This window comes from Melanotaenia boesemani, chromosome 6 (assembly GCF_017639745.1).
Source record: "Melanotaenia boesemani isolate fMelBoe1 chromosome 6, fMelBoe1.pri, whole genome shotgun sequence".
Lineage (NCBI taxonomy): Eukaryota > Metazoa > Chordata > Actinopteri > Atheriniformes > Melanotaeniidae > Melanotaenia > Melanotaenia boesemani.
The window spans coordinates 16,832,417-16,856,009 of NC_055687.1; the positions used below are offsets into that span (position 1 = coordinate 16,832,417).

Consider the following 23,593-nt stretch of genomic DNA (forward strand, 5'->3'; position numbering starts at 1 on the left):
TTTAGGTTCCTATATATGTTTAGTCTAAATGCTCCAAATGATTAAACATTATATGCACAAGCCAGAATGTAATTAGTTTCATGTTAGAGGAGAGATTGTATTAGATGTGACACTGGTGGGGATGGAAGGAGATGTCGGACTGTTTGTACTATGCACCTGTTTCACTTTACAACAATGATAAATCTAAAGACTCCTTTACTAGCTTAGTATACATAACAATCACATATGGGCACATCCACAGTCAACAAAAGAATCACATATAAGCAAATCCACATCATATGTGTGTCTGCTATTTGGCACAGTCAGCTACATCATGTACTTTGCCTGAGGCTTGTTAAAATGCCATCACTTAGTAATTTGACTTCTTAGGGACTTTTAATGGAACCGGGGCCACAAGTTAAAATTTTTATGTTGCACTGTATGACATCACATGGACAGGCAACTCTTGATGTTTCTGACTCATAGAAACTTCAAAGTTGTGTTCTGTGTACATAGCAGATGAGAGGAAGCCACACAGCTTTCTACTTTCCAAAAGCATCTGCAGCACATAGGATAAAAGAATGTAACATTTCCTGTAAAGCAGTAGCTGTCTACATGAACAATGCTCAATGTTAAAGCTTGTTCACATTTTTGAATACATTTGCTTGTTTATTTTGAATGAATTTTAATTTGATTCTTGGAAATAATGGTATTAGGTAATGAGAGTATAGTGAGAGCCTTCTGGTTCAGAGATGTTAAGAATGTCACAATGGCAGCATATTATCATGGCAGCTGGGTTGGACTAATGAATGAATCCAGGGAACAACTTACACTGGTCATCATTATCCAGTTCAGCATAACATCTAGTTAAAGTATGCTTGGCTTATTTCTTCTTGTTGAAAGTTGTATCTGATGACCATCACCAGTCTACTAAGGCAAAAGAAATCCACCTACCAGCACCTCAAAAGCGCAGTAATTAACAAATTTTATTTTGCTTGTTTAATCTGTGTAAAAACAGGGCAAAAAAATTTTATAGCACTTGTGAATTTATTAATTCCGCCAAGGCAGCGGTAATTTTTTCAGTGGCATCTGTCTGTCTGAAATATATCTCAAAATGTAATGGACAGATTTTGATTAAATTACCAGAGATTCTCCAAAATGGAATAATGAACAAGTAATTCAATTTTTGGGGTGATCTGGATCACCCCCTGGATCCAGGAATTTTTTTAAGATTTTTTACAGGCACAGGGCAGGCCTGCCCACAGGGGAAGATTTTGCCATTAGAGCTACTAACTCAAAAACAAATACCCAGTCACTGGCAAAAAAAACTTGAAAGACTTGAAAACGGTTACCCTCTGTACTTCACAAATTCACAAGACTAAAAGGATGTGTTTATTTTGAGATTTTTTTTTTTTTTTTTTTTTTTTTTTTTTTGGTTTCTTTTTTTGCTGACATAATCTCTGTCATAGTTCCTTGAACTCACCCAAGCAGGCAGATCCATTGATGTTTGGCTCATATCCTTCATCACACACACATCCGCCAACAGCAACCATCCACTCTCCTTCAGCATTGCAGTGCATGCGAGGCGGTGTGCCTCCCTGTGCTTTACTGTGGGGGACACATGTTCCGGTCACAGGCACTAGGGCAGTTGGCTCTGCACCTGAGGGAGTTGCAGGATAGGATGCCAAGTAGAGACTGGTGGCCGGACAACGGCGAAAGAAGATGGACACACCCATGAGGGAAACACAGGCTCCGCTGTCAACGATGGCCAAGACAAATCTGAAAAGAAAAGGTCAGATGTGAAGATGGGGAGTACTCAGACCCCAGGGAGTATTGGTGCTGGGAAAACACTGAAACAAAATGTAGTTCAGAGATGATTACCCTTTTCGTGTGAGTGGGGCAAAGCTGCGTGTCTTAACATTGATACGGCTATATCTGTTGGGTTGATACTGGTGAGGTGAACTGGGCTCCACTTTGGAAAAACTCTTATCAGCTGCGATTGTGTCGATCTTTACCCAGCCCTCCCTGGTTTCCTTCTCTCCACTTGATGGCTGAGCAGATGAAAACACAAAGTGGACAAAACACACCAGAAAAAAATCATAATTAGTGGTCAAGGAAGAACACAATAACACACAAAGAGTGTGGTTGACAGGAAAGACAGAAGTAAACAAGAATAAAATTATAGACAAAAAAAGATGATGGACTTTGGAGTGATATCTCTGTTGAGTATATCTATAAATGATAATTATAAAAGAAAAAATAAGACAAGAAAAGAAAGACAAGATGAAAGCTGTGGGGTATTTATTGGCAGTTTCATACTATTAGGTAGTTTGATGAACAGTTAAAAAGCTGAGTTATATTAGTGCAAGTCCCAGCGGTGGTTCATGTTCATGTCCTTGTCAAGACTTTCAGAGCTACACTGCTTCCTGCTTCTTTATGACTCTCCTCCGATTCCTTATCAGGGTTTGATTTGCTTTTCACTTCCCTGAGGAGAAACACATTCATGCTTACAAGTACTGCATACCTCCCACCATGTCTATAAATGTTCATTAAATCTCAAACTCAGTAGTTCAGAAAACCCTAGCAAAAAAAACAAACAAACAAACAAACAAAAAATCAATCAAACAAACAAACAAACAAACAAACAAACAAAAAACATACATGACAGTGTCTCACTTGACAGTACTTGAGGTTTAGTGTTTTATTTTTAGTGTTTTAACATTTAAGTTGTAGGTGTCTTCAATATGTCAGCTAGTGTAAATGAAATAATATATATGAAAACAACACTGACACTTTAGTTTTGGACAAGGGTAGTTTGTATTAGAGATGTGGCGTTCATGAACAAATTGATTTTTTTGAACGGCTCTTTTACATAAACAATGACAACCGAAATGCAGTTGCAAACTGTTCATTTGTGAGCTGTTCTTTTTTATCTACATATTATCAATACTCCCTTCACGTAATTTGTGTGCCATCATGAGAATCTTACGTCTAACATGCTCCAATCACGTGAATGCATCTATGGGCAGAAAGTGTTGTCTGGAAACAAATACTGTGAGTTTTATGCAAAATGTTTACTAAAATTGCCACTGATGTTACTCAGGTTTAGTCTGTTTTTAATTATATTTTCCCTATATTTCTGTATTTTTCCTGCTTTTTAAAAAAAATCTATAGTAGATTTTATATAGGTACATATTTTTGGTTACAATAAAAACACAAGCTAAACGAAATTATAACCAAGATTTAAAGAAGAAGAAGAAGAAGAAGAAGAAGAAGAAGAAGAAGAAGAAGAAGAAAAAGAATCTTTCCTCATCATTGCTATGGATGATTATTACCTTGATAAAAATGAGTTAACACTGATTGAATTCTAAAAATAAATAAATAAATAAATAACAACAACAACAACAACAACAACAACAACAACAATAATAATAATAATAATAATAATAATAATAATAATAATAAAAGAATGAGCCGGTCTTTTGAATTGCTCTTTGAAAGGGACAACTCCTCAGGATTTGGCTCCCTTTAAAGAGCCATAAATCCCATCTCTCATTTGTATATCTCACAAAGATGGTCTGAGGAGGATGTCAGTCTCAACAGTTTTTCTTCAGTAATTAGTGAGAGGTTTGCTTTCAAAACAGTCATACAGACTGGGTTTCACCTGCTGCTGCAACCTGAGTACAAAGTTTGAGTAATTCCGTCAGTCACTCCTATTATTTTCATTGTGATAGTCTGATAGACAATAACATTTTTGTTTTGGAAATGTTTAAATCCAACAGTTATATTTTAACATATTAGCTGCTAATGTATTTCAAAAGTTTCTACTAAATAAGTTCAGGACAGATACAATAGCTACATCTAAAAACCTAATGGTGCGTTACAGTTGTCTCAGAATTCCGAATTCCGAAAATGTGACATCATGACCAGGTAGTTGGTGTTCCAGTTGAACTAACTCAGAAAAAAATGGACGCCTCCAAAATAGCCAATTCATGAGCATCTAAAAAGCCGTATAAAACTAGAACTAAAGCAGCCAGTTTGTCTCACAGACTTTGGCTAAGTGTGCTCGCTTGCAATTGGTCTGCATGTTTCCTGACCACTACAGCAAAGTCTACAAAGGTTACGCCAGTTAAAATAAAAGCACCCTAGTAAGATTTCATATTTGAGCTTCGGGTCCATGTGGGACAGATTTTGGGTATGGATCCGGACCACGGTCCACTTGTTAGTGACTTCTGGGCTAAACCATGAAGTCAGAGTAGAGAGGGATGGAAGTGAATGGGGATTTTGATTAGTTTGTTTTGTTTGATTGTTTGTTATGCGCCTCTGTTATGTATTTCATTTAGTTAGTCACAATGTATATAGTATGAAAATAATTTTCATGGAGTTGGGTTATAAATAGTATTTTTTTGTATATTTGTAAAGTGAGGGTCCTTGAGTAAGTATAATGGCTTAACCTGTAATTTATATACACTACCGTTCAAAGGTTTGGGGTCACGTTGCCATGGGATCCAATAGGGAAGTGACCCCAAACTTTTGAACAGTAGTAAAAGTGGTGTGTAAAAGTTTGATAGGGAGGACAGCGAGGTGAAGCTGGTTGGATGTCTGAAGCTGTTAAAACCAATTGTTGCGATGCCTGCTGTGAACTACCCTGCAATGAGGAGCAATTTTGAGAAACAATTATATAGATTTTGTCATTTGTGTGTTATTCTTTACCCTTCAAGACCACTGACTTCCTGTTTTGATGGTTCTTCAATTACAATTTACTTATCCCTTTAAAAAAGGGATAAGTAAATACCACTAAACTTTGGAAAATTTTTCAGTGAGTCAACGAATGCCCCTTAGTTTAGCATCCATCTTGCACCCTACCTGTTCTCTGGGCTCTCCTGTCAGTAAAAAACAGTCTGATGTTTGCTTTTGTTTTATCTCTTGCTCCGCCCCTTTCTCTCTTTCTTTTCCTCTCTTCCTCCGATAATGCCCTTTTGTGTTTTTTTTTTTTATGAATCAACCATGGTGTACATTCAACACGGCTAGTATGGTTATATCAAGTTGTTGACATGTGACGTGGTGTGTTAAACAAACTCAGCTGTAAAGTGATTCAGCGTCCTGGAAGAAAAAGTTGTGAAGTGTGGTTTCTCAGCCTCAGGACACTGCTGGGCAATGGCAGCTCCAGGCACATACACAATAAATGTTACTGAGCCATCAGTATGTTTAAGGTCAGAAAGTTGCTAAGTTTTGCCTTAAGTAAACCAGAAAAGGAACAACGCACTCTACAAGAGTGTGTGATCTTTTTAATGTAACATCTCTTTGACAAATCCAAGATACAAAGATTTTCATAAATGCCATTGGTCCGTATATCTGCTTTTTGCTAAAAAAAAAAACAAAAAACATTTTCTAACACATTTTTATAAAAAAATAAATAAATAAAAAATTGTTCTCAGTCTGGTGTGCCGCAAGCCTTCATTTTGGATCGCTAACACCTCATTTGAAGTAGTTCTCTTTAAAGAATACCATAATTGATAACTCCATAGATTCAATAGACCTCATTCAGCAATATACTCTAACAAATCTTCCTGAATTTGTTCTTAAGTTGTACTTACGTTTTTACAAAACCCTCCATCAGATTCACAAACATGTTTGTAGACTGTGGAATTTGTTGTATCTCGCCTCTTAGATTGGGGAATACCAATCTCTCTGTAAACTGAAAGGACGTGCTACTTTGCATAGGTCAACACCTGAAAATGCTCATAAAAGGTCATGAGACTGATGGGCTGTGTGCAGAGACAGATAGCAGAGAGACAGAGTCAAGGAGAAATAACAAACAGAATGCCAAGATAATGAAAATAATAATAATAATAAAGATGTGCTTAACCCGGCTTGTCATACTTTGTCTGTTGCTGGGAAGGTTTCAGGAGGACCAGCAATGGATGTCCCATCTTGACTGTGACATATTTTTGATATGCATGAAAAAATCTTTATTTTTCCTCTGAAGGCAATTATAATATAGGGACACATGATCCACAATATCATGCTAGTTATTTAAAAAAAAAAAAACGACCAACTTTTATTTTTAAAATCTTACACAAAACATTCCTGTGATTTTATCATTTTAATGAACTGAACAACACAAAACAACACAAACACTGACTGTGTTCAAACCTATCAGCATTCAAATGTTCATTAGAGTACTCCTGAATGCTCATAAAATATGTTCATACCTAATAAAAAATCCAAGATGCAAAGATTTTCATAAATGCCACAATCTTCATAATAGTCTTTTAAAAAACTAACAGTACATATCTATGCAGCTTGAGATCTAAAAATCCTACACATAGTAGATGAAATGCTGATTAGCTGAAATTTAGCTTAAGTTTCAATGGGACCACTGCTAACAGATTTCATAACAAAGAGGACAAAGTGTGAAAGTACTGGTTACAAAGATAAAAAAAATGTGGTTACATGCACAGTTGAGTCAAGCTCTGGTTATTGCTTGACCTGGCCATTTAGCTGACCTGTTATTCTCGTCCCAGTAAACATGCACATGGGGGTAACGGAGTTATTCATCAAAATATGCTCAACATCATAATGATGCGGACTCTGTATAATCGGGTAGCTGTAGCTCAGGCGGAAAAGCAGTCGTCCTCCAACCGGAAGGTCGGTCAATCGATTCTAGGCTTTCTGACTACATGTTAAAGTGTTATTGGGCAAGATGCTTAACCCCATGTTGCCTCCTGATGTGCCTATCGAGGTATTAGTGTGTGTGAAATGGTAAATGTGACAGGTAGCGTGAAGTGCTTTGAGTAGTCAAGTTGACTGGAAAAGCGTTTTAGAAGTACAAGTCCATTTACCATAAGTGAGATATGACAGCTATGTATATATATATGCTTTCTGTTTTTAGCCAGATCATCATTCATATCTATCAACTATTTAACTTCATCTGTCAACATCTGGTGGTTTTATGACAGATATTATCACCGTGTGAAAATGTGTAGATGGTAGGTGAGATGATGCTGTAGGAAATTTCTGCATTATGATCTAGGACATGGTGGAGATGATGCAGAACAACATTGCATGCTGCATTTATTGACCCTTGGACATCTGATGCTTAACCAAGGGAATGTCAATTAGCCCTAATTATTTGTAAGCATTGGCTTGCAGTAAAAACAGGCACATTTCAGGCAATTATGGTAATATTAATAATAATTGGTAATAGATTTTATAATGGTAAATAATCATGATTAATTCATTTGTAAGCTGTCATTTGCATTCATGTGTTCCACCCTGGATTGTCACGTGACAGATGTGTGTTGCTTTACAGCACCACGTAGCACACCAGCAACTGGATATCAACACATTGGCTGTTTTGGACATGTACTATGAGTGATTCAGCCCAAAAGGAAAAAAAAAAAGAAAAAGAAAGAAAAAGAAAGAAAACACAATAGGATATTATCAGAAAAGAGACAGGATGCCAGACGGATGTTGAATTAAGATTCATTTGTGCTAGACACAGAAAACGGATAGGCAGATGGATGGACGGTTTCATCCGTCTTCTGCATCGGTCATGCATGTAATTTGGTCCGTTTTCATGTCCCCTGATGCAGAAAATGGAGCAATACCACCGGAAATCGCACGGGCAGTACTGAGCAGAAGAGTTGACATGAGACCAGCAAAAGAAACAAACCAGTAAAGAAGAAGAGGAACAGAAAAAAATAAAAATAGTAGAAGAAAGAAAGATGAGGACAAGAACTGACAAAATTGCGCAGGTTTGTTTAGGGGGTGTTGGACGGTTGGCAAGAACTTGATAGTGGTGCATTACTTCTGCCAACTGAAACTGACGTTGGATAGTTGAAATGAACTGGAAAAATTGACTTAACAGCCATTGCAATGTAAAAATGCATGGAAGTATAAGGACAACAACATATGACAATGTTTAAAACGTATATCCCTATTTACGTATGTAAGGGGACATTAGTGGGCCTTTATGGTGCCAAAAGTGTGAAACGTTTAGTAGTGTCGCTTTATAATAGGCATGTTTGAGCAGATACTTTAAGTACTATAAATTTCAGTAAAATGTTCTGGAAAACTTTCTAAAACATCATACTTCTTAGTTATTATGTTGTAAATAAAACAAATTAGAAAAGTTTTACTACCTTAAAAAAAAACTACCAAAAAATGCCATTTTCTAATTCTTGATATTAGAAAGGTCTTTTTGTTTTGTTTGCAGCCATGAAAACTGCTACAACAACATCAAAAATTAAAACTCAACAGCTGTGGGTAATACATGTAGTATGTACATGTTTCCTAACAAATTTGTAATCAGATTATCCCAGAATATCTTTCTTGATCAAGTCCACAAAGTAATCATACTTTGCTCAACCTTACCTCAGCTACCCAGGTCCTCATCAGCTCTCTCTGGGAGTCGGCCTGTTTGTAGTATAGGGTTAAAGTTTCTCGACAACTGGGTGATGGGGTACGCAGGCTGGCACAGTCACGTACTGAGAAACGTAATGTCACAAACACTCGGGGAGCTGAGTGGCGTAACAGGAAAGGTGTTGCCAACCAGTTGTCCTGCTGACGGGGGTTTTGGTTAACATTACAGACTTCAAAGGTCCGGATGAGCTTCCCCCGATCATCTAGGATGCTGACCTCATCCCACTGTAAGAGAAAGAGATAATATTATGAGTTGTGAATGCAGGAAAACTTCTTTAGCAGGGAACTCTGAACTCAGCCTGCATAAATTATCTATGGTTGTGAATATTTAATATACCTTAAAAAAGAAGTTGACATTTTCTGAGAATAATAAAGGGTATGTTAACAATGCGTCTATCATGGGCTGTGTTCGTTATCATCATGCCCATGCCTTACATCTTTATACTTAAGGTAAGTCTCATAAAACAGCTGTTATATGCTGATATGTAACAGGCTCTACTAACTGCACTATGTGAAAAGCTTTTGTTTTTACTTTCATCGCTGAGGTAGGCTGTGTTTTTGTCCTCATTCCGCTAAATTTTTCCACTCTCTAATTAAATAATCATATAATCATGATTACAAAACCAGTAATTACACCACTTGAGCCTTTCATTTAGAGTGTGGAACACACATCAAACATTGCAGAAAAAAATGTAATGACCAAGAGATAGCCTAATTAATTCTGCACACCCCCCTCACACTCACACACACACATATACACACCTGCTCAGGTCTAACAAAGATTCCTGCTTCCGCTCAGATAAAGTCAGGGAGATAAATTTTGCTTGTGGTGCTAAAAGCACTGAAAAATGACATTTAAAAAGCAGAGAAAGCTACACCAAAACACAGCAGAGCTTTAAGCTATAAATACTCAGATAACATTTTCTGATGCTAATGTCTAGTTTGATCATAGAAGTATTTTAGCATGGCTGCACTTAAAAGTGTCCATCTCAACATCAAACACAAAGTGCAGCTAACTAACCTTGTGTGTGGTAAAATGTTTTACTTTGTGAATTTGTACTATGATTTTTCTTCTAATCGGTTTTTGCATTGACTGATGGGTTTTGTATCGTGGGGCTGAAAGGTGTACTGTGAAGCTAATTTAAACATGGCTAGGGTTTCTTTGTGCTAGTTGACAAGACAAAACATAACCTCCTCTAAGCGATAACAAGTATTGTCTATCTACCAAGGTTTACTAGACAATTTACATAGGGTAAAGTAAGTCTTTGTCTTGAAGAGCAATTCTTCAGTAGAGGAGTGTGACCTCTGAAAAGCCACAAAGCTAAATTTCTCAAATGCATTTTTGCAAGCTTTGAGCAAAATTCTATGCATGTCCCTTATATTAGCACAGAAATGGCAATATCAGATGCACTTTAAACTCAGCAGACTGATAAAAGGAAAACTATGCAAGTTCAAAGATGCTATTCACATCATTAAAATCATAAAGTAGAGTTGATTATTACTATATTATAATGACAATAGATGTTTCCTTGCACTGCTTAAGCATATGCATGCACACCGTTGTTCACATGTGACAGGTGGTGGACAGTAGTGTACCTGACTTGTGGCAGCTGTTGTGTCACAAAGTAGTTGTTTTTTCAGGAAATCTGAATACAAGGATTTGAGTAAAAGATATAGAGTCGTACATGGAGAAAACTGAGTAGCCCCACTCCACTGATCTGATGAGACAAAATGTAAATGTAGGTGCAGGTTTTAGTTATATCAATTATACTATATGGTGCCTCCAGAGATGAAAAGGTTCTGCTTTAAGCCCTTGTAGCCCTGAGTGACAAGCAGGACCTTTTCTGTTGTAATACAGAGGAATTATGTATTAGGCCTCATCATCATTATTCTTGTTACAACAAAGGAAATAGGACAAAACCTCCTGACACCCTATCAGGGTGCATTAAGAGTGTGTAATTCAGTGTTTGTGAATGTACTGTATCTTGACATGCTGAGGTCTCTTTTTCTGTGTGTTTCTGAAAGCCAGTATGAACAATATCGTCATAGCATCACGCTTCAGAGAATTATTTTATATTTGGCACAGTTGTACTTATGATAAGATCAGCTAGTAGATTTAAATAGTCTGAGGCGCCATTAAGCTAATGGAGTGAAAGGACAGTATTCTGTGCTCCAGGCTGTGATTCACTCTTTCAAATAGGCCAATGAGAGAAAGTGGATGGAGGGGACAACAGAGAGCACATGGCAGGGTGAAGGGATGTGGATGGAAAGGGTGGAGAGAAAAAATAGAGAGCAGAAAAAAAGATTGTGCTTAAGGTAAGGTGGCTGCAGAGAAAGCCTAAACCAGGACTTTGAGGTAGATGGCGCAGCCAACACAGGGCTGGTGTGTTGCATTGCGTGCAAAAAACACAACATTCATTCGTTTTCTGACCTCAACCCCCCACCTCACACATGCCCCATCACCCCTGTAGCCCCCTTCCCTATTTTTTTTTCCTCGTCTTGTTTTTTTCCCCCACCGTTATGCAGGACAGACAAAAATAAAAAAAAATGGGCCACATTGGGGAGGAAGGGCGGAGGAATTGTTGGAAAAGAAGATAAAAAAAAAAAAAAAAGAAAATCGGGACGACTCATCTTTGTGATTTAATTTGAACAGAAATGCCGGAGAGCCACACTAGCTCTACAGTGACAGAGGACAGGGAGGGGCAAGGCCTCTGACACTACACCCAAATACGTGCAGTAGAAAGAAATACAGCAAAAACATGTGCATGCACATATTCCCAAGATTAATGTAACCACACAATACAAGGAAACAAACAAAAGAAGCAGCCTAAATACGGTAAGAAAAAATAAAAACAATAAAAGCAGTTTCTGCTGGTTTGGTACTGGGAAATTAGATGCAGATTGGTGACTTTCTTGAAGGAAGAGGGGAACAACAATATGAAGCAGAGACCCAGTAGGTCTGAGAAGAGCAAAGGGAAGAAAGATTTTAAGATGGAGAGACATAAGCAGAGACAGAGCTGTACATTACAAGAATGGAAAACTGTCATAACAAGGAGGAGCAGCAGGAAACAGACCAGTTAAGGATACCCATACCCATAGACCCTTAAGCAAATGAAAAAATCTTATGTGGAAAGAAATCGAAGGAAATGGTTAATATGAAAAAGAGCTCTCTCACACACACCCATCATCCTTTGCTTTCTCCCCCTCTCATGGTCTGTCTTTCTACTTCTCTCAGCTTGATGCCCCGGGTCAAATAACCATATCTCCATCTCAGAAGCACTTGTCATCCAGGGACCATAAAGGAAAAAAAAATGCATGCAAATGCTTGGTCATGCACACACCTACTCCTTTACACACACACACACACACACACACACACACACACACACACACACACACACACACACACACACACACACACACACACACACACACACACACACACACACACACGCACACACACACACACACAAATGGATGCCTCCTATTAGCAGCTGCCATCACGGTTCACAAGTCTTTAATGCACACAAGACCCAGTTTAATGAAACTTCATGCACAATTATGGGCCAGTACTGGAGGCCAGACTGGGGTGATTATGGCAGAAGGTAAAGGGATGTGTAGGGTGAGACAAAAGGCTAATGTGAATGCTCACACTTGCCAGATGTTGGCCAGAGACTACTGTGCAGTGTTCTGGTAGGAGCTGGCAATTTATTTTAAATCAATTAAATGTTTAATTATGCTCACACAGTCTTGTTCTGTACTGGAAAACTGTTCTACAAATTCTTAAATGCAGCTTGACTGGTTTCCTCAAGAGTTAGAACAATTAGGACGATGTATATGTGCAATTATGAGCCATATTAGAAGTGAACCATAATCACTCACAGATGAATGAATTTAACTGACCCCGGATATGACCCTTGCACAGTCACGCAAGGAGACACGTAGCAAGAAGTAACCACCAAGCACAGCCACACAGACATTCACATTTTTCTGTTATTCTAGGTGTAGCACCTATGTTAAATACTGTATGTAGGAGCTCAAGTTAGGAGACTTTTGGTTCAGTCTGAGCAATTTAATCAAAGATATCCACACCTCAGCAAAACAGTGAGGGGAATTTAAGCCATCGTGGTAAAGCTGTTAGATAGGAACAGTAAAGCAAACTACAGCTAAACCTTAGACATTAAGAAGCCTATCTCAAATATTCAGGTAACGCAAGTTATATATTCCAGATTTCAAGATTATTCTAAAATTAGGTGGTGGTGGCATAGAAAAAGACCAAGAGCCAGTTAATGACAGGGGCTGGGATGGGTATGAGTAATCAAAAAAATCTAGAAGATTTTGGGAAACACTTTCAGGCTTTGGTGAAGTGCCCTGGCAAATGTGGTATATCACAAAAGGCACCACTGCACAGAACTCTGAAAATCTGTTTGTATTGAACAGCTGGTTTCTAACCTTTTTTTTTTTTTTTTTGTAGCTCACTGTAATGCTTTTAATGTTCCAAGTAAAGCACTTGGAATTTACTTGTACATATATACAAATAAACTTGCCTTGCTTAATGAGAAACCAACATGTTACATGTGTATACTGTCAGTTATTATTCTAATAGACAGCCTCATGTGATAAGTTGGAAAGCACAGGAATTGCTTTGTTTAACCTGAAAGTCTCATCTGATAGTATGTCAATGGAAGCATATTCTTCTTTTTCATATTTTGGGAAAGTTGCATATCGAAAATTGCTAGATGAATGCGAACGCTGGCCATTTCTGTATGCCTTGTAATTTCTCCATTATCCTTGGTCTGTCTCACAGGACCAGAAAATATGCATCGGCAATGTAGTGTAAGCTCAGATCCTAGTCTGACAAGAAAATGTTAAAAAAGTAAAGTGTTAAAAAAAAAACGCTTCTCATTGCTTGTTGTTTTGTAGAGAAGCAATATAATGTAACTGCCATCCACCCCCTCCTTATGAACACTTTTGAACAGGTAATACTTGTGCATTACCACATATGAGACAGTTTCACATAATGAAAAACTGAGGTGTGTTACAGTTTGCACGGAAAACAAAAATATGTGTAACATTATTACAGCCTTGGAAAATAGAAGTAATTGTACAAATTTTGAGTATGCATGACACTTTCACATAAGGCTTGCAGTTTTGAAAGGCAAGGCAAAGAGTATTTATTAAGCTTTGCTGTGTTTTGCACTGTGGAAGGAAGTTAGTATTTTTTATTCTATTGTCAGGGTGTTGAAAGCGAGAGACAAAAACTTTGTCAAGGCTGTAGTCTGACAGGCTTTTGTGTGACACTTTTCCTGATTTTACAATAATAGTGAAGCTTTTACTGTTACTGTCTATACTTCTATAGACAAAATGACTCATCTGGAATTTAATCACCCAAACCAAAACTTTTTTAACAGCTACCTCATAAAATCACTTCAGTAGAAAAATGTGTGATTTATTACACGCCATTGTGTTTAATCCCTCTGCGCCAAAAAGCTCACTAAACAATGTGATTATAACCCTTCACTTAAAACACAGCCATGTGTTACATGTGTGCAGCACATTTGACTGCTTCCCAACACGACTGCTTTACTGCTCTGACAGCTGGAAAGCACATTGACAAGTCAGGTCCGCGCTTACCCCTGTGTCTGGATAGGTGGTCCAGCCCAGCTCTGAGGTAGTCTCTGTTGTGTCCAGCAGCATCACTGGAAGATGAAGAAGCAGAGAGACAGTATGAGAAAACAGAACAAGTTGTATTCAGTTTGATGCTTTCAATTGCTACACAAGTTAAATTGGGTAACAGAGAGAAAAAAAAAATCAGAAATGATGAAATATTTTCTGAAGGATTGACAACCGCAGTCTCGCAGTATCATCAAGTCACTTCATTTGTGAGTTATTTCTTTTGCAGTCAGACTTATTTTCTATTGTTAGATGTCTCAAGAAGCTGGATGTTGATCTACTTTCAGTGGAAATGGGCCACATTTTTCCCATATTTCTCTTTGATTTTTTTTGTTCCCACACATGGAAAAAAAATCAGAGCAAGCTCCAGCTGCGTGCATCTGTCAAACCTGATAACTGATGCTGAGTGATGATGTGTTTTGGCACAATGTTCTGGGGATTGAAAAATTAAACTGATTGACCCGATGGGGCAACGTGATTAAAGGTCAAATTTCCCAACTAAAAAAGGCCACAACAGTCACTGTCACGTTATGTTAAAACTTAATGAATTGATGCTTCTCCTGGTTATGCCTGAAGGGATTCTGCTACATTTTCTCTGAGCGATAAGCTTATTGTTTAGCTTTTGCTGCAGGGTTAAACAGATATTTTCACATTTCCTCTGATCTGGAATGAGAACAGTAGAATGACATATCTCTTTTGGGTAGAAGTGTATTTTCCCATAATTTACTTTTTGAGATTAAGTGCTTTATAAAGCATGCTGGCAAAGAAATCACACACACATACAAAGTGACTTTAATGCTGAGTGCTGCATGCTGACACATGGCAGCTTCCCACACAAAACTGAAGCCCTTGAATTTTCCATTAGTATTCAAAACTGTGGTGGCTGCTGTTCTTTCAATCTGGCACAGTCTGCACCACCGACGGAACACAGGCCAAAGTTTGTCGTGCACACAGAGGTGGCAAACACATTAGACTTCAGGTTTGGATGCTTGCACAGATGGAGTTAAAGGAGAAAAACACACCATGCATGAATCACCTACAGAGATGTAAACACACGTGCACAAGCAAAGCACCGTGGGAGGCTGGATTAATCATCCTCCCTTTACAAAGGAATACTTCTTCTCAATGTCGTCATATTTTTGTTCCTTTGTTTCCATTTTATATCGTGCAGTCACTTGCAAGAGAAAAAGAAGCTCTCTTTTTCTCTCTCTGCCAACCAAAGAGCGACAGAATGTTCATAATCAGTCCGCATGCAGGGATTTAAAAATATATTCTGGTTCACTACAACAGCAGCCTGCAGAGATAGATATATTATTATTTGTCTCTTTTTCTGCCAGTCAAACACTGAGACACGCATCACATCCTCTTGTCTGATATTAACAAACAACAAGAACATATCATTTGTGGCTTCTGGCATAAATCGCCTTCACCTCTCTGTTTTCCAATTGTTCTCTAAACAGATTTTTTTAGGATTATACTCACAGATGGAGACCTCACAAATCTGTCCTCCAAGCCTTCATTGCTCTAAAGGAAAATTTGTCTATTTTCACCCACAGGCTTGTCTTAATGTCAGTCCCACTAAAGTCGCACATTTTCCATGGAAGTCCTCCAGAATTTGGGGTGATATGAATTGTATCAAGAGAAGAATACAAATGGATTGTGACAGCTTAGGTTTGTGCAGCCACAGGCATCAGAACTAATAGTTTAGCATGTAGTGTGTCTGAACAGTTTGGCAAGTGGAACTGCAGAAGTGGTGAAAATTAAATCAGCTAAAGAGAGGAGACTAAACCCACCAAATCCTGACTCCATTAGTGACACAACACAAGCTGTGTGTGTGTAGACATGTATGTCCTCATTGGTTGACCCTTTGTTTTTTAAACTAATAAGTTATGATAACTCACAAACATGTCAAGCTTTACCATATCATGTACTCTGACCTTATTAAGCATTATCCTATTTATATCAGATATGAGTCACATAAATGGCTAAAGTGTCATTCCAGATTAATTTAACCCTTTTCTTGAAGGAAAGTCATGCATAAAATATGCATAGCAAACAGTTTTGTCATTATTATTTATCTTCCTACGATTTAGTTTTTTGTCATAAGAACTGAGGTCCTCATGTCACTTCCGCTCTTTTTCTGTTACAAACTTGTACATGAGGATTACATGGAGGAGCGCTTGAGGAGCTTCATGCATGTCTCATTGTGTGACCTAAGCGAGCTGAATAATTCACCACGACATCCTAAGATAAGTGCTGAGTGCCACACACCTTTCAAGGATTAGCCTGAGCTGAGGAATCATGGCTCTTGTGTGTATGCAAGACGACCACGGACAAAAGAGAGGGACATTTAGTGGCAGATCCACTTGACGGTAAAAGTCCCTTTATTTAACTCTCAAACAGGCCCCTTCTACGACATCTCCGTTAGAGGTCCATCTGAGAGTCGAAACACTCAAAGTTTGTGACAGTTTGAGGAAGTGCTGAGTCTGCAGTCTTAACCTGAGTGCTGTGTTAATGCACAACGGTCTCTCACTGCTTCTTGCGTCACTCTGACTTTTTTTTTACCCATTTTCCTCAATTCCTTTTCTACCTCCCATCTGGTCCCCTGTCCCTCTCATCCACCCCATCTTTGCATGTGTGTATTATTTATCTAAAAAGTGACAGCAGAGTATGGCATCCCTGTACGTTAAATAAGGAACTACAGCGATGTTCTATTATTGATGCTAGATTCACTGTTTTTTTTAAAGTACTTTGATATCCATAACAAGAAAAATGGGAGACAATAGGGAGAAAAAGCATAGTTATGAAATGATATGATTGTGCATCTGAATGTGTTTCCTTCATTACTTTCCCCATGTCTTTCTGTCCACGCTGTGGGTGTAAATGCACTTTTCTCTTGTTGTAGAGGTGACCTGCATTAGTGTGTGACTGGAGTGTTCACTTCAGCTGAATGGCCCTCTATCTTCTGCTCTCTCCAGCCTTTTCTCTATGCCCAACACTTTTCCTCTCTATGTGGCTGTGAATGCTCCAACACTCTCTAGCGCTAAGTGTAGGGCTGTCGTTCATGTGTTGCCTCTTGAAAGCAGAAGCATGCTACTTTGCAGCACACTTCCCAGAGTTCCCCCTGACAGTCTGCAAAGAATTTCAGTGTTAATATTGACGAGGACTAAAGGCGGCTTGAGTGTGAGTTACACCAAAGTAAATAAGGAGTACATAGTCAAAGAGATAACACCTACATGCACACAAACCTTAAAAAAAAATCCCACAGTGCCTGTAACCATTTTAAGCAGCGGTCAAAGTGTGTTTTATCTTTTGTCCATTCATCTATCCATCCCCACCCCTTCTTTATATGCTCCAGATGCTCCCACCCACAGTCAGTCAGTCAAGGACAAGGCCTATACTAAACCTTCATTATAAACAACCACAGTGAGAGTGATACGCCAAGACAGAGGGGGATAAGGAGGAGGAGGCTGGAGGGCTCAGAAAGGAGAGGGATTCACGTGATTTTACAAATAAGCATGTACATGTCAGAAGGAGTTATCAAAAGCTCTGCTGTGCTTTAGCTGAATTAAAAAGTGCAGCTGCAACAAACAGCATTTAAGCCAGGTAAGATGACAGAGTGACGCCTGCTATGAGTCACTGAGCAGGCAGCAACAAGCACATTTCACAAAAACTGACTGCATCTTTATTAGAAGACATTTTGTTGACTGGCTAGATTAGACGTTAAAGGTATGTCAAATGTAAAAAAAAAATAATCAAAGTAAGACTTTTAGTTATCTCGTTAGTCATCGGGGACGTGAGGGGAAGGGTTGGGATTTGAGAAACAAGTTTATATCAAGTTTTAAATGGTAAATTTATGTAAATTTAGAAAGTCAGAAACGGTGTGATGCAGGTCCCAAATCTTAATAAATTCATCAACTGCTAATTAGCTCAACTTACCTTAATTACTGAACAATGTGAAAGCAACCAATCTGACTCTGTTCAAAGGTAACTAACACCAGTAAAGCTTTAAAATGAGATTCCTATATTTTGATTTTCACACAGATGTTCCCATGCTTAATCAAAGGGCCTTTGTATCATAGTGGGTGCCCTTTCAGACACAATTTTTTAAACTTGCTGATCTACATTCTGCTTGGTTAAGCAGTGTTGACGATATGACAATGAAATTATGACCAGGAAAATGTATACAAGTCACAGAATTTGACTAGAATGTGAATCCCATACATATGTTTGTTACACTTTTGTTTTACATTTGTAGTTTTCAGTTATAGTTATAATAACAGTAGGATTGGGAATCATAACTAATCATAACATTTAGACACAAAACTGCTTGATAATACTTTGAAAACCATTGTGGTTTTAGGTTAAAATCAGGCAGAAGCTGAAATGAATAAAAATTAAAGTGCCAGAAATGTGGCCCAGCAAATCTGTTTTGTTTGAGGAGATGTGAATACGCCACGAAACCGATGTGCAAACAGAAGGAAACTTTGGTCCGCACAGTAACATAGGTCTATGGTTTAAGGTACCCAAATGCAGGAAGCAGACTACAATGCAGAGCATTGTGGTACTTTGTGGGTAGTTTTCTTATTTATTATTTGTCTTGTCCTCTCCTTTAGTAATTCTTGATGCAGCGCTGCCCCAAGCCAGGACGGGAATAAGTGCAGTGTGAAAGAAAACTCCCAGTGGATCCGACTCCCCAACTGTACTGAGTCTAGTGGACTGTGGTAGAAGTAAGCATGCTGATGTTGGCAAACTGGACAAACACTAAACAGCACCTTCTTTACTTTCTGCAGCAAGACTTTCCTTTATTTGTCTGATTACCACAGTGATGCATCTAGAAACAGTGGCATCACCATAAGTCAGACATCTATGCTCCCATGGCTTCTATTTCCGTACTCAGTCTGTTTGGTCATTGCCAACACAGAAACTGCAATGCAGCAGATTTTTAAAGGGAAATCCAAAACTGAAAACTACATTCCAGTGTCACAGACATCTGTGCCACATGATCATCTTTTAGTTACATTTTGACAGATCTTCAGAGTAGACTACTTCATCTTTTAAACTTGCAGATCAACATCTACATCTTGCTCGGTCAAGCAGAGTGTTGACAATATGACTGTAGAGTACTCTACTCTGTAGATTACTCTGTACACTGAAAAAAATTACTCTAATCAAGCTCTGACAAAGAGTCTGCATGTGACGAGTTGGAAGCAAGAAAAGTTTGACTGGACTGTTTTTGTGGTTTTTGATAAAACAAATGACACATTGAGTATTGAGCTTGAAAGGTGCTGGCAGGCACATTTAGTTGCTCAGCCAGACTTGCATTATCCCCTTTGAAGTAAGCTCAACACAAAAAATGGAAAGTTGTAGGCTTTAGGTTCATGTCTACTTTACAGGCATAAGAGTGGTATCAGTTTTCTCACCTAACTCGGAAAGAAAATGGATTTCCCTCAAGTCTCAAATGATTACGTTCACCTGTCCAGGTACTTTTACACCTCACTGTCCTAGCCTTTGATCACAGGGCTTGAATTTAAAAGTCAAGACTGGATTAGAAACATTTTTGTTGGATTTGGCAAGATAGGGGAATCCGAAGTCCTTACTCATACTTAAATGTTCATCAGTGGGAAGTAAACTGAGCATAGAGGAAATGTAGAATTAAAACTAGGAATGAAAATACAAAATTTCCTTTTAAATGGCACTGACTGTTCCACTAAAAGGCACATAGACTTACCATCAAAGACAAAACCAGCTACAAACATATTTTCAACACCATACCTTCAAAAGCCACTATGAGGAAGGAATGTAAATGTGTGAGGAGATCAGTTTACTTTAATCCCACTGAGTCATTTCTCAGCAGTGAAACATTTAACAGCCGACTTTCCCTCCCCCTGTTTGGTCGGTGCAAACACACAAACTGTACTGCAGCAGATTTTTAATGGGATATCCAAAACGGAAAACTAAATTCCAGTTTCACAGACATCCGTGCCACATGATCATCTTTTAGTTACATTTTGACTGCATCTCTGTGCCTGTTTATCATCAGTGACGATATCTGTGACAAAGCAGAGTCCTGGCTCAAAGCTGCCCGAGGCCTTCAGTCTTTCAGATGTGTGATTCATTTTAAGGAAATGTGACCTGATGTTATTACAGTGCTCTCAAAAGCCACACAAAATCATGCTGCGTTTGAAAATTACATGTGAGATCTAAAAATAAAGTCTGGTCAAAGTTAAGTGTTGTGGTGTCAGTGATGGGGGGGGATGTTGCATCCTCCGCTTCCCATCAGCATGTGATTTGTGTAGCTTAGTGCACATGCAGGGTGGGATAGGAGGAGGAAGCTTTTCAAGGGTGTTAGAGGCATCCGTTCTGCTGCTCTCCCGCTGTGACAATCATGCCATTTATTTTCTTATCACACTTTTACTAATTTATCATGTCCTGGAAGAGCGGCTTATTACACCCAGGATAGGAAGGGTAATCTTTCTAATTAATACCAAGTGAGAACTAGAAACAAGTGACGGCAGGAAAGACGGCCCAGATGACCTTAAAGTGAGAATGTCAACATGCCGCTCAGTTTATTCACTGTGGTGTGTTTGGAAGCACCGTCTCCCTTCCTGACCTCACACTAAGACCTATACGTGCAAAAGCAGAAACAAATGACTCTTTTTATTTTAATTTAATTTCAAATAATATCAGTTACTAAAAACAAAGGTGTAGTATACATTGTTGAGTCCATCTTATATTGGTTCTAATGTTGTTAATAAGAAATGATGAGAACTGCAGAATGAATGAATATTTCATTTGTTGATTTATTAATTGATGTACAGATATTTAAAGTAGTGGTTCAGCCATGATAAGATAAAATGATTAATTTTACTATTTCAGTGAAAATAGAGAATTTTTGGCAATATAATGTCAATACTACATTAAAGAAGAGACTCTCCATAGGAAGAGAAACATTTCTACTTACAGTTCTCATATAGCTGATATTGACATTCCATGTGTAGATAATATTTTCAATAATTTTAGGCCATTTCTTCAAGAATTTCAACTCAGTGATGCTGGGAGTTTTTCTTATAAGTGAAGTGCTCACCTCAGGTCCTTCCATGACATTTCCATCAGATAAAGGATGGGACTTTGACTTTGCTTTTCCGAGACATTGACTTTTTTCTTCATTAGCCATGCTTTAGTAGAATGACTTGTGAGCTCAGAGCTGTTGTTTTACTGCATGATACCACTTTGTGTTCTGAGTTTACTGACAGATGTCTCAACACTTTGGTTTAGATTCAGTAATATATATTCAGAATTCATTTTATGAATTGACGACAAGCTATCCTGCAGTAGTTGCAGCTAAATAGACCCAAACCATGATGTTGCCACCACCATGTATTTCAGATCACATGTAGCTCAACTCATTTTAAGTAAAAAAGTTGCTGGCAGTTGAAGGGTGAATTCGCCCTGGGTTACTTTCGCCCTGGGTTACTTCGTGACTTTTACAGTGCTTTCTCTTTCTGTGATGTTTAATACTAGACTCCTTCTAGCCAAGGTAACAGTGTGTTAAAATCTGTCCATTTACACAAGCTGAGTTTGACTGAGGCTTGCTGGCTTCCATTTTGGCAGACTGTAAGAACAGCCGTGTGTTGATATCCAACATGCGATGTGGTGCTGTAAGGTAAAATGCAGCTGTCATGTGATGCCTCAGGCTGGAGAAAACAAGCTGTGTAGTGCCGTTTCTCAGCCTTGGATGCTGCAGGGCAATGACAGTTCCAGTAATGTGTGTAATGAATGTCAGTGTGCCTTAAAAATAAGTCAGAAGCACAGATTAAAAACTTCTGTAGTATTGCTTTAAGAAGTAGCTTTTTTATTTTTTCCAGCTGATGTCCTTAGACATCTCCTTGTGTGACTTCCATGCTACACTCTAAACACAACAAATACATGTTGAGAATCTCAGACAGATGTCTGTTGGAGTAAAACAGTGTCGACTCAAACTTTATTGTCATCCTACTGATTAAAAGAAATAATAATCGATCTTTAATGTCGCCTTCTGATTAAGAACTGACCATCAAGGTTCCCTATATTTTAAACAATGATTTAATAACAGTGTTTAACCTTTTTTTTCTATTTAATTTGTGTTTCATTGTGTTGCTTTTATGTAGGCTACTTTTAAGACTTGTAACACACATAACCACTTAGCCCCTGGCCCACAGTGGTTCACCTATGCAGGGACTAGAAAAATAAATGATTAATATAAAAGCTAAATAAATAAATAATAGTGGATAAAGTAAAATAAATTAATAAAGTAAATAAAAAAGAAAAAGAAAAAACAAAGGCCAGAAGTGTTTTTGTTTTTTCTTTTGCAAATTTGCAGCAACAGGCATCAAGCGGATAATGGTGTTTTAGATAACATGTATCCAGAAAATATTAAGAATTTCTGTAAGAGTTGTTAGATAGTGCAGGTCAGTGTTTCCCAGCTAGAAGTTTCTCATGATGCTATTCAGAGGCTCAAAAGATAAATGTTTAAGTTTCAGACTTTTTTCTTTTTACCTCTTTGAACCTCAAAGTAACTGAAACCATCTGAGATGTTTAGAGGGAATGTGGTACATTTTTCCTTTTTCTGATGTGTGAAAAGGAAGGCCCCCACAAGGACACAAACCAAAACAAATATGGAAGAGCTAGTTTATTCTTTATAATGCATGTCTTCTAATATCATCACGTTTTGTGTAAAATCGTTATCTGACAAGTTCCTTCAACTGTCAAATAAATGTTTACAAAGTGAAATTTGTTTCTTCTAAATGCTGAAGACCACAGCAGTACCGAAATAGAGTAGTAGAAAACCCCAGTAAAATACTTCCAAACTTTTATAAAATACATTACTGAAGCAAATATTGTCAGTGTGAGCAACTGCTGAGTGTTTGCTTTTTCATAACAGATACAAAATTTTGAGCAAAATCAGAGCAGGCTATTTTGTTGAGGCATATTACACATTTCAGTAATGATACATGGCTCATTTGGAGAAATGTATAGCTCGATTAGCATCGTTGTATCTCCACTCATCCGTGACAGGAAACGCTAAAGCAGCCTCAGGTGTGCCTCCTAAACAGGCTTCTCCTTCAACGTGTTGTGTTAATCTAATGTGAACACACAATCCTCCACACACACCTGACAATTTAGAGGCCAGTCATGTGGGTTCATATCAACAATGCATTAACACATGCCGCATGTGAGAGTGACAAATCAAATGTGACTCATGCTGTTTCTAGTTCATCTGCAGAAGCAGATAGTTTTTATGATTGTAGAGGCAACTAGTTTTAGGAATATTCCTTTTTTTCCCAAAGTTATACATTTATGTGAATAAAAAAATTTGTCTTACGTCTTACTGTATCTGCTGTAGAAAGCAATCAGTGCTCTTAGTTTTCCTGACATCTGAGCCAAGCATTTTTTTTTGTAAACTGTGTTGAAATGGTGTGTGTTGCAACATGAAATTAAAACTAATAATAATAATAATAATAATAATAATAAT

At 38.0% G+C, this 23,593-nt stretch overlaps 1 protein-coding gene across 2 annotated transcripts in view; it reads right to left on the reverse strand.

The window, feature by feature from the left end:
* ephb6 (eph receptor B6) overlaps window positions 1–23,593 on the reverse strand; it is a 50,040-nt gene that overhangs the window by 23,754 nt on the left and 2,693 nt on the right. The window contains exons 2-6 of one of the 2 annotated variants that reach the window (XM_041988680.1): window positions 16,351–16,386; window positions 14,041–14,105; window positions 8,359–8,631; window positions 1,861–2,030; window positions 1,463–1,758 (exon numbers count right to left, since the gene is read on the reverse strand). In XM_041988680.1, coding sequence (XP_041844614.1) covers window positions 1,463–1,758; window positions 1,861–2,030; window positions 8,359–8,631; window positions 14,041–14,103 — 802 coding nt within the window. In that variant the 5' untranslated portion in view covers window positions 14,104–14,105; window positions 16,351–16,386. The remainder of the gene's footprint in view (window positions 1–1,462; window positions 1,759–1,860; window positions 2,031–8,358; window positions 8,632–14,040; window positions 14,106–16,350; window positions 16,387–23,593) is intronic. The other variant, XM_041988679.1, reaches the window with a different exon arrangement.